This window comes from Bufo bufo, chromosome 4 (assembly GCF_905171765.1).
Source record: "Bufo bufo chromosome 4, aBufBuf1.1, whole genome shotgun sequence".
NCBI lineage: Eukaryota > Metazoa > Chordata > Amphibia > Anura > Bufonidae > Bufo > Bufo bufo.
This window is the reverse complement of record NC_053392.1, coordinates 339,583,492-339,600,560: the sequence shown is the minus strand read 5'-3', so window position 1 is coordinate 339,600,560 and position 17,069 is coordinate 339,583,492. Positions and strand designations below refer to the sequence as shown.

Sequence of the window (17,069 nt, the reverse complement as noted above, 5' to 3'; positions counted from 1 at the left end):
TATTCTTTCCAACACAGCTTAATGTGTTGAAAAATAATTTACAGGGGGCTTAAAAAAAGGGGGGTTTTTGTCATATTTTTCAGTTTGTATGTCAAACTGACTTAAAGGGCATCTGTCAGCAGATTTGTACCTATGAAACTGGCTGACCTGTTACATGTGCACATGGCAGCTGAAGGCATCTGTGTGGGTCCCATGTTCATATGTGCCCACATTACTGAGAAAAACGAAGTTTTGATATATGGAATGGGCCTCTATATGCAACTGGGGCCATGACTCCTAGAGGCTCAGCTCTCTCTGCAACTGCTGCACCCCTTGCTCTTTGATTGGCCAGTTGTGATGATGTTTTCACTTCCTGGCCTTGCCAATCAAAGTGGAGAGGGCGCAGCAGTTGGAGACAGAGCTGAGACTTTAGGTATAAAGGTAACGCCCCATTGCTCCTAGGGGCTAATTTGCATATATTAAAAGCAATGTGGGCACATATGGACATGGAAAATCCATCTGCCAAGCGCACATGTAACAGATCAGCCAGTTTAATAGCTACAAATCTGCTGAGAGATGCCCTTTAAATACATTGATAAATCTGCTCCTGCAGGCTTTCCATGTTCCAGATTAGGTACGTGTAAAACTCTCTTCTCTGCAATGTAATATGTTGCGGTTTACAAGTACAGCATAATAATAATGTACAAGGTACATATTCTGTTCAGTTAGAGGGTCCCTCCATTAACTCCCTTGACATCTGTTATTAAGTTTAAGAATTAAAGTATATGCTGTCCGCAGGCTTGTATTCCCGTGGAAATATCACATGGCATGTGCCTAGATGACTTCACCAATCTCCTGCCTCTGCCGTTTCAAAGCTTACCAGATCCCCACTGGTCTGTACTTCCTGTTCCAATCTCATCACATAGGAAATGCCCACCCACTCTGCCAATCACTGGCTGCAATGGTGAGACACCTGGTGGGCCTTTTTCCTGTGTGCCGAGATGGGACCATGAAGTGGTAAGAATCGCAGAGGCAGGGGATTGGTGAGGTGAGTAATAATGCTTTTAGTCTTTTTTTTAACCCATTTTGCCAATTTTCGAAAGAAATAAAATGTTATGTATGGTTTAGCATTATCCTGGTTATGAGGTTTCATTGTTTTATCCATCATTGGGCCTTTTAGTTCATAAAAAGATGGTCTTTTTAAATTTGAAGGCTTTTAGGATAGTTTTATAATAAAATTTAAACTGATTTTCCAGACCTTTTATATTGGTGAGATAGGCCATCAATGTCCAACAACCAACACCCCTGCCAATCAGCAGTTGTGCAGTAGCTCCGGCACTGGAATTACAGCTCTGTCCATTGTGTGTAGTGGACAGAGCTTGTTAATGCAGCGTGGCTCCTTTTGAAGTGAATGGGAACAGCACTGCAGTTTCCAGCTCCATCCACGACACACTCTTGGTTTATAAAATAGATAGATAGATAGATAGATAGATAGATAGATAGATTAGATAAAATAGATATAGATTAGATAAAATAGATATAGATTAGATAAAATAGATATAGATTAGATAAAATAGATATAGATAGATTAGATAAAATACAGGGAGTGCAGAATTATTAGGCAAATTGTATTTTTGAGGATTAATTTTATTATTGAACAACAACCATGTTCTCAATGAACCCAAAAAACTCATTAATATCAAAGCTGAATATTTTTGGAAGTAGTTTTTAGTTTGTTTTTAGTTTTAGCTATTTTAGGGGGACATCTGTGTGTGCAGGTGACTATTACTGTGCATAATTATTAGGCAACTTAACAAAAAACAAATATATTCCCATTTCAATTATTTATTTTTACCAGTGAAACCAATATAACATCTCAACATTCACAAATATACATTTCTGACATTCAAAAACAAAACAAAAACAAATCAGTGACCAATATAGCCACCTTTCTTTGCAAGGACACGCAAAAGCCTGCCATCCATGGATTCTGTCAGTGTTTTGATCTGTTCACCATCAACATTGCGTGCAGCAGCAACCACAGCCTCCCAGACACTGTTCAGAGAGGTGTACTGTTTTCCCTCCTTGTAAAGCTCACATTTGATGATGGACCACAGGTTCTCAATGGGGTTCAGATCAGGTGAACAAGGAGGCCATGTCATTAGATTTTCTTCTTTTATACCCTTTCTTGCCAGCCACGCTGTGGAGTACTTGGACGCGTGTGATGGAGCATTGTCCTGCATGAAAATCATGTTTTTCTTGAAGGATGCAGACTTCTTCCTGTACCACTGCTTGAAGAAGGTGTCTTCCAGAAACTGGCAGTAGGACTGGGAGTTGAGCTTGACTCCATCCTCAACCCAAAAAGGTCCCACAAGCTCATCTTTGATGATACCAGCCCAAACCAGTACTCCACCTCCACCTTGCTGGCGTCTTAGTCGGACTGGAGCTCTCTGCCCTTTACCAATCCAGCCACGGGCCCATCCATCTGGCCCATCAAGACTCACTCTCATTTCATCAGTCCATAAAACCTTAGAAAAATCAGTCTTGAGATATTTCTTGGCCCAGTCTTGACGTTTCAGCTTGTGTGTCTTGTTCAGTGGTGGTTGTCTTTCAGCCTTTCTTACCTTGGCCATGTCTCTGAGTATTGCACACCTTGTGCTTTTGGGCACTCCAGTGATGTTGCAGCTCTGAAATATGGCCAAACTGGTGGCAAGTGGCATCTTGGCAGCTGCACGCTTGACTTTTCTCAGTTCATGGGCAGTTATTTTGCACCTTGGTTTTTCCACACGCTTCTTGCGACCCTGTTGACTATTTTGAATGAAACGCTTGATTGTTCGATGATCACGCTTCAGAAGCTTTGCAATTTTAAGAGTGCTGCATCCCTCTGCAAGATATCTCACTATTTTAGACTTTTCTGAGCCTGTCAAGTCCTTCTTTTGACCCATTTTGCCAAAGGAAAGGAAGTTGCCTAATAATTATGCACACCTAATATAGGGTGTTGATGTCATTAGACCACACCCCTTCTCATTACAGAGATGCACATCACCTAATATGCTTAATTGGTAGTAGGCTTTCGAGCCTATACAGCTTGGAGTAAGACAACATGCATAAAGAGGATGATGTGGTCAAAATACTAATTTGCCTAATAATTCTGCACTCCCTGTAGATATAGATAGATTAGATAAAATAGATATAGATAGATTAGATAAAATAGATATAGATTTGATAAAATAGATATAGATAGATTAGATAAGATAGGATAGATTAGATAAAATGGGATAGATTAGATAAAATAGATGGATTAGATAAAATAGATGGATAATCCTTCTTCTTTGTCTCTTTTTACAGATGGCGGATGATTGACCACTACATGAGCAGGGTGCATGGAACACTACAGTTACTCAAACAGTTAGATTTGATTGGGAGAACTAGTGAACTAGCAAGACTTTTTGGGATACAGTTTTTGCATGTCCTAACTAGAGGATCACAGGTAAAGTAAACCGTAGCAGTGGGTGACAGGAGAGATTGTAGTGTTGTAGTGCATTTACTGCTGATGTTACAGTAGCTTGCCATTGGTTACTAATAAATAACCCACCACTTAAAGGGGAACCTGTCACTGTGAAAATTCAGTACAGTCTATATTATAGAGAAAAAGGACTAAACAGATTGTTATATATTTTTATAGAACATTCAGTATAATTTGTATTTCACTTAAGGCCTCTTTCACACGAACGTGTGCGCTCTGTGGCCGTATTGCGGATCCGCAATACACGGGCACCGTTCCGTGGGCATTCCGCATCACGGATGCGGACCCATTCACTTGAATGGGTCCGCAAATCCAGAGATGCGGAACGGAAGCATGGAACGGAACCCTACGGAAGCACTACGGAGTTTTTCCATGGGGTTTCGTCCCATACTTCCGTTCCGCAAAAAGATAGAACATGTCCTAGCTTTTTGTGGAATGGGCGGATCGCGGACCCATTAAAGTGAATGGGTCCGCGATCCGCTGTGGCTGCCCCACGGTTGGTGTTCGTGTATTGTGGCCCGCAATTTGCAGGCCGCAGCATGGCCACGGGGAGCACACATTAGTGTGCAAGAGGCCTTACAGTATTTAAATCTCTGCTCCTTTTATACTTGGTGCAGTTGACAGTCCTGCTTAGTGATAAGCAATTATATCTGTACATAACAGGGGGAGGCTGTCAGTCACTAATTAGCCCGACCAATATAAGTTTAAAGAGGACCTTTAACAACTCCTGACATGTCTGTTTTAATAGCTTCATGCATTCCCCATGTAATAACAATTCTGGAACATCTATTCTTATGGCTCTGTTGTGCCATTCCTTTATTATTCCTACTAGAAGTTATGAATGAATTGCTATTAGCCTTCAGTTAGGGTACAGAGGGGAGGTAACCAGTTGCGGGGTGTGGATAGAGGCAGACTGTGCAGGTACAAACCCCCAACTGGTTACCTCCCCTCTGTACCCTTACTGCAGACTGCTAGCAATTCATTCATAACTTCATAAAGGTCCTCTTTAATAAACAGGACAAAACAACCATGATCATAGGTTTAGTGAATTGTGGGATATAGGCTGCCATGATGGTGGTGAAGGGGTTTACAATTTCAGCTTATTCGTGTGCAACATTTCAAAAGATTTCTACAGCTTTGCATTTCAGTTTAAAAGGATTACATGACAAAAGTAAAGATATTTTTTTTCACTTTTTGTTTGCACAGTACCGAGTTGAATCAATGATGCTCCGCATTGCAAAACCGATGAATTATATCCCAGTAACTCCAAGTGTCCAGCAGCGAGCTCAGATGAGAGCCCCACAGTGCATACCACTTGTGATGGAGCCAGAATCCAAATTCTACAGCAATTCAATATTGGTGCTAGATTTTCAGTCCTTGTACCCCTCCATAGTGATTGCATATAACTACTGCTACTCAACTTGTCTGGGGAACATAGAGAACCTGGGAATGTAAGAACCATCATTGTTTTTACTAAGTAGGTTTGTAACATGAGTTATAAGTAGATACAGGAGGAGGGGATGCATAGAAGACACAACAACAGTAGACTATTTCAATGTATTAGTCCAGCTCTAAGTATATTTATTGTGCCATTGTAGGGTGTTTTGTGAACCTTTACAACATAAAGACTATCAACACCTTCTGTTTGTTTGTTTTATTCCGTACATACCAGTTGCTATCATTTGTATTGACCCGTTTATTATCTTATCTGTAACCACAGTTTATGCCATAATTTCATATTGTTACTTTATTTCTAGGTGTGAAGAATTAAAATTTGGCTGCACGTCTTTGCATGTTCCTCCAGACCTTTTGTACCAGCTACGGCATGACATTACAATATCGCCCAATGGAGTTGCATTTGTTAAGGTAAGAAGATTGGCCTTGCGAAAATTGCTCTGGTTAGTTATTCTGTGTTTAATAATGCAAATGAAATTTGGTTGAACTGACACAGCTATGGTATTTTTCTCTCTATAAGATGCACCTGACCATAAGACGCAACTAGGTTTTAGAGGAGAAAAGTAAGAAAAAAATATTTTTCAAAAGACCAGAGATCAGACCACCAATGTTAACCGCCTCCGGACCGCCTAACGCAGGATCGCATTCCGGAGGCGGCAGCTCCAGGCACAGTCACGCATATACGCGTCATCTCGCGAGACGCGAGATTTCCTGTGAACGCGCGCACACAGGCGCGCACGTTCACAGGATCAGAAGGTAAGCGAGTGGATCTCCAGCCTGCCAGCGGCGATCGTTCGCTGGCAGGCTGGAGATGCGATTTTTTTTAACCCCTAACAGGTATATTAGACGCTGTTTTGATAACAGCGTCTAATATACCTGCTACCTGTTCCTCTGGTGGTCCCTTTTGCTTGGATCGACCACGAGAGGACACAGGCAGCTCAGTAATAAGTAGCACCACACTACACTACACCCCCCCCCCCGTCACTTATTAACCCCTTATTAACCCCTGATCACCCCATATAGACTCCCTGATCACCCCCCTGTCATTGATCACCCCCCTGTAAGGCTCCATTCAGACGTCCGTATGTTTTTTACGGATCCACGGATACATGGATCGGATCCGCAAAACACATACGGACGTCTGAATGGAGCCTTACACGGGGGTGATCAATGACAGGGGGGTGATCACCCCATATAGACTCCCTGATCACCCCCCTGTCATTGATCACCCCCCTGTCATTGATCAGCCCCCTGTAAGGCTCCATTCAGACGTCCGTATGTTTTTTACGGATACATGGATCGGATCCGCAAAACACATACGGACATCTGAATGGAGCCTTACAGGGAAGTGATCAATGACAGGGGGGTGATCACCCCATATAGACTCCCTGATCACCCCCCTGTCATTGATCACCCCCCTGTAAGGCTCCATTCAGACGTCCGTATGTTTTTTACAGATCCACGGATACATGGATCGGATCCACAAAACACATACGGACGTCTGAATGGAGCCTTACAGGGGGTTGATCAATGACAGGGGGGTGATCACCCCATATAGACTCCCTGATCACCCCCCTGTCATTGATCACCCCCCTGTCATTGATCAGCCCCCTGTAAGGCTCCATTCAGACGTCCGTATGTTTTTTACGGATACATGGATCGGATCCGCAAAACACATACGGACATCTGAATGGAGCCTTACAGGGAAGTGATCAATGACAGGGGGGTGATCACCCCATATAGACTCCCTGATCACCCCCCTGTCATTGATCACCCCCCTGTAAGGCTCCATTCAGACGTCCGTATGTTTTTTACAGATCCACGGATACATGGATCGGATCCACAAAACACATACGGACGTCTGAATGGAGCCTTACAGGGGGTTGATCAATGACAGGGGGGTGATCACCCCATATAGACTCCCTGATCACCCCCCTGTCATTGATCACCCCCCTGTAAGGCTCCATTCAGACATTTTTTTGGCCCAAGTTAGCGGATTTTTTTTTTCTTTTTTTTTTTTTTTTTTTTTTTACAAAGTCTCATATTCCACTAACTTGTGTCAAAAAATAAAATCTCACATGAACTCACCATACCCCTCACGGAATCCAAATGCGTAAAATTTTTACGACATTTTAGACATTTATATTCCAGACTTCTTCTCACGCTTTAGGGCCCCTAAAATGCCAGGGCAGTATAAATACCCCACATGTGACCCCATTTCGGAAAGAAGACACCCCAAGGTATTCCGTGAGGGGCATATTGAGTCCATGAAAGATTGAAATTTTGTCCCAAGTTAGCGGAAAGGGAGACTTTGTGAGAAAATACAAAAAAAAATCCATTTCCGCTAACTTGTGCCCAAAAAAATTTTTTAGGGGCCCTAAAGCGTGAGAAGAAGTCTGGGTTCCAAATGTCTAAAAATGCCCTCATAAAAGGAATTTGGGCCCCTTTGCGCATCTAGGCTGCAAAAAAGTGTCACACATCTGGTATCGCCGTACTCAGGAGAAGTTGGGCAATGTGTTTTGGGGTGTCATTTTACATATACCCATGCTGGGTGAGATAAATATCTTGGTCAAATGCCAGCTTTGTATAAAAAAATGGGAAAAGTTGTATTTTGCCAAGAGATTTCTCTCACCCAGCATGGGTATATGTAAAAAGACACCCCAAAACACATTGCCCAACTTCTCCTGAGTACGGCGATACCAGATGTGTGACACTTTTTTGCAGCCTAGGTGGGCAAAGGGGCCCACATTCCAAAGAGCACCTTTCGGATTTCACAGGGCATTTTTTACAGATTTTGATTTCAAACTACTTCTCACGCATTAGGGCCCCTAAAATGCCAGGGCAGTATAACTACCCCACAAGTGACCCCATTTTGGAAAGAAGACACCCCAAGGTATTCCGTGAGGGGCATGGCGAGTTCCTAGAATTTTTTATTTTTTGTTACAAGTTAGCGGAAAATGATGATTTTTCTTTTTTCTTTTTTTTTTTCTTACAAAGTCTCATATTCCACTAACTTGTGACAAAAAATAAAAACTTCCATGAACTCACTATGCCCATCACAAAATACCTTGGGGTGTCTTCTTTCCAAAATGGGGTCACTTGTGGGGTAGTTATACTGCCCTGGCATTCTAGGGGCCCTAATGTGTGGTAAGTAGTTTGAAATCAAAATGTGTAAAAAATGACCTGTGAAATCCTAAAGGTGCTCTTTGGAATGTGGGCCCCTTTGCCCACATAGGCTGCAAAAAAGTGTCACACATCTGGTATCGCCGTACTCAGGAGAAGTTGGGCAATGTGTTTTGGGGTATCATTTTACATATACCCATGCTGGGTGAGATAAATATCTCGGCAAAAGACAACTTTTCCCATTTTTTTTATACAAAGTTGGCATTTGACCAAGATATTCATCTCACTTAGCTTGGATATATGTAAAATGACACCCCAAAACACATTGCCCAACTTCTCCTGAGTACGGCGATACCAGATGTGTGACACTTTTTTGCAGCCTAGGTGGGCAAAGGGGCCCACATTCCAAAGAGCACCTTTAGGATTTCACAGGTCATTTTTTACACATTTTGATTTCAAACTACTTTTCACCCCAAGGTATTTCGTGATGGGCATAGTGAGTTCATGGAAGTTTTTTTATTTTTTGTCACAAGTTAGTGGAATATGAGACTTTGTAAGGAAAAAAAAAAAAAAATCATAATTTTCCGCTAACTTGTGACAAAAAATAAAAAGTTCTATGAACTCACTATGCCCATCAGCGAATACCTTAGGGTGTCTACTTTCCGAAATAGGGTCATTTGTGGGGTTTTTCTACTGTCTGGCCATTGTAGAACCTCAGGAAACATGACAGGTGCTCAGAAAGTCAGAGCTGCTTCAAAAAGCGGAAATTCACATTTTTGTACCATAGTTTGTAAACGCTATAACTTTTACCCAAACCATTTTTTTTTACCCAAACATTTTTTTTTATCAAAGACATGTAGAACAATAAATTTAGAGAAAAATTTATATATGGATGTCGTTTTTTTAAAAAAAATTTACAACTGAAAGTTAAAAATGTCATTTTTTTGCAAAAAAATCGTTAAATTTCGATTAATAGCAAAAAAATTTAAAAATGTCAGCAGCAATGAAATACCACCAAATGAAAGCTCTATTAGTGAGAAGAAAAGGAGGTAAAATTCTTTTGGGTGGTAAGTTGCATGACCGAGCAATAAACGGTGAAAGTAGTGTAGTGCAGAATTCTAAAAAGTGCACTGGTCATTAAGGGTGTTTAAGCTAGGGGGGCTGAGGTGGTTAATCAGACCTCAGATCAGACTCCCAGTCTTCATCAGACCTAAGATAAAAAAAAAAATAATAATCAGCTTACCATTAGGTCAAAGTGTGTGCGTGTATGTGCACTACAGTGCCTTGCAGAAGTATTCACCCCCCTCGACACATAAACCGGTCAATAAAAACTCCCAACAGCAAATAACCCCCCCCCCCCCCCCCTCCCCCCATCACTACCAGAACAGGACAGAGTGATAATAATCCCAATAAGATTCCTCCTATGAGAATTAGAGATGCGTACCGTAAATAGCACAGGGCCCTCCACTAATAATAGGATCTTATTTTTATCTCATGCCCCGGGGTGTCGGCACCACAAACCTCAATTGTAAACCATCACGCAGCACTGTTTCCCATTTGCGCATATAAACACAGTACATCCCAAGCAAGCATCCATACAGACTGTAAGCTGTACCATAACTCCATTTTGGTTGGTATGCTAATAATTTTGACATATACACCGCTCTAGCAATATCCACAGTAACCTCCCCCCGCTCTTATTCCTAGCCCATACCTATCCTCCTCAATCAGTGCATTTACACGGAGCGCAATAATCCTCTTGTGAGCGCCAACCAAGGACTACAACATCCAGAATTATCGATCCAGGCTCCCCATATCGCCTCAAATTTAGATGGATTATTTCTTTTTTGGTATACTCCCCTTTCCAGACGAACTACCATATTCAATCTACTTACATACTCCGATATATCTGGAGGTATCGATTGTAACCATTTTGCCGCTAACGTTTTCCGTGCTTGGTACAACATTCTATTTATTCCAGTGGCTATTACTGATTGTAAATTATCCTCTGGTATTATACCCAATAAGCACAACTTAGGGTCAAGAGCAAAATGGGCACTATACACCTTTTTTACTAGGTGCATCACTGCCTTCCAATATGTTGTCAATGAGGGACATGCCCATAGCATATGGAACAGGTCTGCCTCAGCATTCCTACATTTAGGACATTCCGGGACTGTCTCTACAGCCAACTTTAAATAGAAACACTGGGGTCTTATAGACTCTATGGATTAAATATAGATGGGATAGCTGCGCCGCCTCACTGAGGGATAAATTTGAGGTGAGGTCTAATACCTCCTCCCATTGCGCATCTGTAATACTACCCACATCTCTTTCCCAGTGATGTCTAATTTTGAGAGGATATTTTTTTTAGAAAGTCTTCTAACAAGGCCAGATACACTGTGGAAATCGCTCCCTTTACCGATCCTGCATTAACCGCTGCGTTTAGCATCTGATTAGATACGAACATCACCGTAGCTATTTTAGACTGAGCTTCCAAAGCATGCCTGAGCTGCAGATACCTATAGAACTGTGTGGAAGGTAAGCTAAATTCAGAACATAACTACTGGTACTGCTTTAGGACCCTATTTGAGTAGATATGGCCTAGATTCCAAATCCCTTTATTTTCCCACTGTGAATACCCATTTAAGCCAACCAGTTCAGTTCGTTATTCCTAAAATGTTCTTTGCCTTAACCCAAACCCTTCTCATAAGTTGTAAAGTTGGAATACGCCCAGCTTCTCCTTTTACTTCTCCCTCTATGGCTGCTAATGAGGGAGACCTACCCGATACCCACCCCATCAACTGACCACTCCTTCCCATTTCACCCATCACATCCCAGCCCTTGAAATGTTGTGATTGATCAGACAAAAAGTATAACATAGGATTAGGTAGTGCCAAACCACCCGCATTCTTATTTCTCTGTAAGGTCTCATATTTGATCCTACCTCTATTATTTTTCCAGAGAAAAAACCGAAACAGCTGTTGAATCTTGTAAAAATAATGTGTAGGAATCCACACAGGGGAGTTGTGCAAAATATATAACAACTGGGGCATCAGAATCCTCTTCAATAGGTTACCTCTCCCTACCAACGATAATGGTAACCTGTGCCAGGTGGCAACCTTATTTTTGAACTTCTCTATCAAAGGCAATAAGTTATTAGAAATATATTTACCGGGGTTCATCGACACTACCACCCCAAGGTACTTAAAGGAATATACTACTTTGAGCTCAGAGGAATTGGCATCAGAAGCTTGTAAGTGCGGAGATATTGGGAGGATCACAGATTTATCCCAGTTTATGAGAAGTCCAGACTGGCCACCAAACTCCAAAATTATGGAGATTATAGAGTCCAGGGAGTGAGCTAAATTACCTACATAAATTAACATATCGTCCGCATAGAGAGATACGCGTTCTTCCATGGTACCCCTCACGAACCCCCTTACCAATGGTGTGGATTTTAGGAGACATGCTAACGGCTCTATTGCCAATGCGAACAAGAGGGGGGACAATGGGCAACCTTGCCTCGTCCCTCTCTCCAGAGCCAATGCAGGCGACAGCTGACCGTTCACTCTAATTCTAGCCCTAGGCTCACAATATAGAAGCTTAACCCAACTATGAAATCCCGAGCCAAAGCCCATCCTATTCATAACCGCCCAGAGATATTCCCACTTGACGCTGTCAAAGGCTTTGGCAGCGTTGAGTGAGACGACCGCAGCTCCACTATCCTGTCTATCTCTCCCCTCAAGCTGAAGATTCAAAAATAACCGCCTGAGATTCAGAGCTGTGGATTTTCCAGGCATAAATCCAGATTGATCATCATGGATAATAGTTTGAATAACCTTAAGTAGCCGATTGGCCAAGACTTTAGCAAGAAGTTTTACATCCACTGTCAGGAGCGAGATGGGTCTATAGGAGTCTACAAGAGTGGGGTCCTTGCCTGGTTTGGGCAGCACTACTACGATCGATTTTCTCATGGAGCAAGGCAATTTACCCTCCCTAAGGGCATCTTTAAAGACCATTAGAAGCTGCTGAAGTAACAGCTCCCCATGTTTTTTATAGAATTCGCTAGGTAGGCCATCCCCACCCGGCGCCTTATCATTAGGAATAGATTTCAGCGCCACTTCTAGTTCCTCCAAAGATATATCTTCATCCAGGAGCAGCCTATTCTCCTCTGATAAGACTGGCATATCTATCCCTGCCAAATAATTGGATCTATCGGATGCAGTGGTGGCCAGTCTGGACCTGTATACCTCCCTAAAATGAGCATAAAACTCTCTCAGAATATTTTCATCTCCTGTTGCCAATTGTCCCCCAGACTCTCTAATTGAGGCTATACTAGAAGGGCCAGATTGTGCCTTAATCACGGTAGCCAATAAATGGCCCGCACTTTCCCCTTCAGCAAAGTATCTCTGAGCTGCAAAAAGACGCTTGTCCTCAGCCTTAGTTTGTACGTGTTCTTTCAATAGATTTTGGGCTTCCTTCCAATTTGCCTCGTTAATCGATGTGGGCTGATTTACATATTTAGCTTCTAAATGAATAACTCTATCTGAGAGCTCCCTAAACAGATCTCGGCTCTTAGATTTCCTTACACTAATATGTTTAATATATAACCCCCTAACATACGCCTTTAGGGCGTCCCAAACTATTGCCACAGATGCAGAGCCTACATTAATAGCTAAATAATCAGCAATGGCCCCAGAGATTTCACTTCCGGTATCCACTAACGTGAGCCAGAATGGGTTCAAACGCCAAATAGGCCGAGTTGTATGCAGTTGCCTTCCCATTACCAATGTAATCAATAGTGGAGAATGGTCTGATATACTGCGAGGTAGATATGAAATCTCTTTTGTCAGAGCCACCAAGGCTGAGGATCCAATTGCTAAATCTATTCTGGATAAGGAGTTGTAAGAAGGAGAGTAACATAAATATTGACGCTGTCCAGGATGCATGGTTCTCCAAATGTCACATAGATCTACTTCCTCCAGCAGTTTTGCCAGAGAAGTAGGGGCATTAATGTGTGCCCCTGATCCAGTGTGAAATTTATCTAGAGCCGTCAAGATACATGTTAAAGTCTCCCACAATAAGTATAGGGACTGATGGGAATTTGGAAGTGAAAGCAATAACAGTCTTCATAATTTCAGCCGAGTATGGAGGGGGAACCTATACGGCCATTAGAATAAGCCGGAATTGAAAAATCTGGCAGTCTACACATACAAATCTACCGTCGATATCAATATATGATTCCTGAGCTATAAATGGAATAGATCTATGTACTGAAATACTGACACCTCGGGCATGCGTGGAGTAGGTAGAGTGAAACTCACAACCCATCCATGCTTTATGAATCAGGCGCGTCTTATCAGGGGTTAAATGGGTCTTGGACAAACATATAATAGCTGGTTGTAAATCCTGCAGGGTATGAAAAATAGCAGACCGTTTAGCTGCCTGCGACATCCCTCTCACATTCCATGCAAGAACTTTAACGGAATACATCATGGTGCCACATGTGAATATATAGAAGCCAGTGCCGATCACCCCGGAGGAATCTCCCAATAACAATAGGAAGAGAAATATATCCTACTCCATTAACCCCTCATCCCAACATTCCCATAACCATCGTAGACATGTTTCGTATTGTGAACCAAACTGGGGTACACAAGAGATAAGCAAAGTGAACCTAACCGTTAGAAACTAACGATATAAACAAACGTGACGAAACGGTTATGTAGTTAACATAAGCGCTGCATCCTGGATGTACAAATGGGTTATTTCACCTAATCTCCCATCCTAACAGCATGGCAACACTTATAATGCTATAAGTACAAAAAGAAAAATCAACATACAAACCCCCCCCCCCCCCCCCCGCGCCTCTTTAGATAGCAATAGTTCCAGAGAACCATAACGCATAATAAAGGATAATATCCTAAGAAAAACTGTAATTATAGAACAGTTCCGCCAATAATTTCACCGTTCCTTCAGGTGTTGTTGCCACGCCGATCTTTCTCATGGGCATTGACAGGCCTCCGCAGGATCTTCAAATATATGTGTGGATCCATTCGCCACCACCCGAAGTTTAGCCGTGTACAACATGGAGTATGGCCATTGCATGGATCTCAACCGCTTTTTAACCTCCAAAAATCTCGCTCTCCGTTTTTGTATTTCCGCAGAAAAGTCCGGGAACAACAGAACTCAGTTACTGTTGATTTGTATATCTGGGCAGTTCCTGGCCGCTCTAAGGATGGCGTCCCGGTCTCTGTAATGTAAAACTTTGTTCAAGAGAGGTCTCGGAGGCGCCCCTGGTGGTGGTGGGCGAAACGGTACCCGATGCGCTCGTTCAATTGCAAAGAGCGGGGACAATTTTTCTTTCCCAATAGTGTCCACAAGCCATTTTTCCATAAACGATACGGGGTCTGAACCCTCAGTGCATTCTGGAATTCCAATAAATCGCACATTGTTCCGTCTCAGACGGTTTTCCAAGTCGTCTGACTTTGATATGAGCAGGGAGACATTATGTATGACACGTTGTAAGTCCCTCTTAACGGGTGGCAGATGGTCTTCCATCTCACTCATACAACCCTCCAACTCTCCAATTCGCTCCTTAAACTGCCGCATATCTTGTCTTATCAGCAGTACCTCTTCTTTGAGGCTCCCCACATTAGTATTAAGGGATGTGAGAGCTGTACTACACTGCACCACCATTCTATACACATCTGCTATAGTAGGTTCGGCTATGAGTGCAGTCTCTAGTAGCAACTCTGGGCCCACCTTCATTTGTAGATCTGAGGCATATGAGGCCGCTTCCGAACTCTCTGCTCCCTGCGGCTCGCCGGACAGACCAGCATAGAGCAACGGAGCACTAGCTGCAGCTGTCGAGGTGCGGGCAAACTTCCCCAGCGTCGCCGCCACTTCGGAGAGTTTTGCAGCGTGCGCGGCGCCATTTTGTTTGTTCGGCGTATCTATGCCGCTCTCATTAACCTCCTTCTCCTTAGACTTTTGGCGGGTCATGGTGCCTCCAGATAGGTGTCCAACGTCTGGGGAGGCTTCTGAGCTGTATCGGTCCCCAATAAAGTCAGGTAGGAGACAGGCAGAAGATAAATTTCAGGAGTATGTCCAGGAGCTCCGCGCCACGCGTCTGTCTACATCGACGGTCAGGCCACGCCCCCCGGATTTGCATCATTTAATTTACAGAACATGCCCACAATTTTGAAGATGTTTTTTTTTTTTATTGTGAAGCAAACAACGAATAGAACAAAATAACAGAAAAAGTCAATATGCATAACTATTCACCCCCTAAAGTCAATACTTTGTAGAGCCACCTTTTGCAGCAATCACAGCTCCAAGTTGCTTTGGATAAGTCTCTTTGAGCTTGCCACATCTTGCCACTGGGATTTTTGCCCATTCCTCCTTGCAAAACTGCTCCAGCTCTTTCAAGTTGGATGGTTTGCACTTGTGAACAGCAATCTTTAAGTCTGACCACAGATTTTCTATTGGATTGAGATCTGGGCTTCGACTAGGCCATTCCAACACATTTACATGTTTCCCCTTAAACCACTCAAGTGTTGCTTTAGCAATGTGTTTGGGGTCATTGTCCTGCTGGAAGGTGAACCTCCGTTCTAGCCTCAAATCACGCACAGAGTGGTACAGCTTTTGCTCAAGAACATCCCTGTATTTAGCACCATCCATCTTTCCCTAAACTCTGACCAGTTTCCCAGTCCCGGCTGCTGAAAAACACCCCACAGCATGATGCTGCCACCACCATGTCTAACTGTGGGGATGGTGTTCTTTGGGTGATGTGATGTGTTGGGTTTGCGCCAGACATAGTGTTTTCTTTGATGGCCGAAAAGTTTAATTTTTTTGTCTCATCAGACCAGAGCATCTTCCTCCATACATTTTGGGAGTCTCCCACATGCCTATTCACAAACTCACAACGTGCCTTTTTGTTTTTAGCTGAAAGTAATGGCTTTCTTCTGGCCACTATGCCATAAAGCCCAACTCTATGAAGCGTACGACTTATTGTCATCCTATGTACAGATACTCCAGTCTCTGCTGTGGAACTCTGCAGCTCCTCCAGGGTTAGCTTAGGTCTCTGTGCTGCCTCTCTGATTAATGCCCTCCTTGCTCGGTCCGTGAGTTTTGTGGGTGGCCGTCTCTTGGCAGGTTTGCTGTTGTGCCATGTTCTTTCCATTTGGTTATGATAGATTTGATGGTGCTCCTGGGGATCATCAAAGATTTGAATATTTTTTCATAACCTAACCCTGACTTTTACTTCTCAACAACATTGTCCCTTACTTGTTTGGAGAGTTCCTTGGTCTTCATGGCAGTGTTTGATTAGTGATGCCTCTTGCTTAGGCTCCATTCACACGTCCGCAAAATGGGTCCGCATCCTTTCCGCAATTTTGCGGAATGGGTGTGGACCCATTCATTCTCTATGGGGACGGAATGGATGCGGACAGCACACAGTGTGCTGTCTGCAGCCGCAATTGCGGAGCGCGGCCCCGATTTTGGGTCCGCAGCTCCGCAAAAAGATAGAGCATGTCCTATTCTTGTCCACAGCTTGCGGACAAGAATAGGCATTTCAATGGGGGTGCCGGGCTGGTGTGTTGCGGACCCGCAATTTGCGGGTCCGCAACACACCACGGACGTGTGAATGCAGCCTAAGGTGTTGCAGCCTCTGGGGCCTTTCAAAAAAGGTGTGTATATGTAATAACAGATCATGTGACACTTAGATTGCATACAGGCGGACATTATGTCACTAATTATGTGACTTCTGAAGGTAATTAGTTGCACCAGAGCTTTTTATGGACTTCCTAACAACAGGGGTGAATACACACGCACATGCCAATTTTCTGTTTTCTATTTCTAAACAATAGTTTTATTTATATATTTTTCTCATTTCACTTCACCAACTTAGACTATTATGTTCTGATCCATCACATGAAATTCAGATTAAAAAAACTTTGACCTTAAGGCTGTAATGTAACAA

General features: G+C 43.0%; 1 protein-coding gene across 1 annotated transcript in view; it reads left to right on the top strand.

Moving 5' to 3' along the window:
* REV3L (REV3 like, DNA directed polymerase zeta catalytic subunit) overlaps window positions 1-17,069 on the top strand; it is a 209,996-nt gene that overhangs the window by 173,791 nt on the left and 19,136 nt on the right. The window contains exons 22-24 of the mRNA XM_040428881.1: window positions 3,328-3,469; window positions 4,712-4,956; window positions 5,263-5,371. Of these exons, the coding sequence (XP_040284815.1) occupies window positions 3,328-3,469; window positions 4,712-4,956; window positions 5,263-5,371 (496 nt within the window). The remainder of the gene's footprint in view (window positions 1-3,327; window positions 3,470-4,711; window positions 4,957-5,262; window positions 5,372-17,069) is intronic.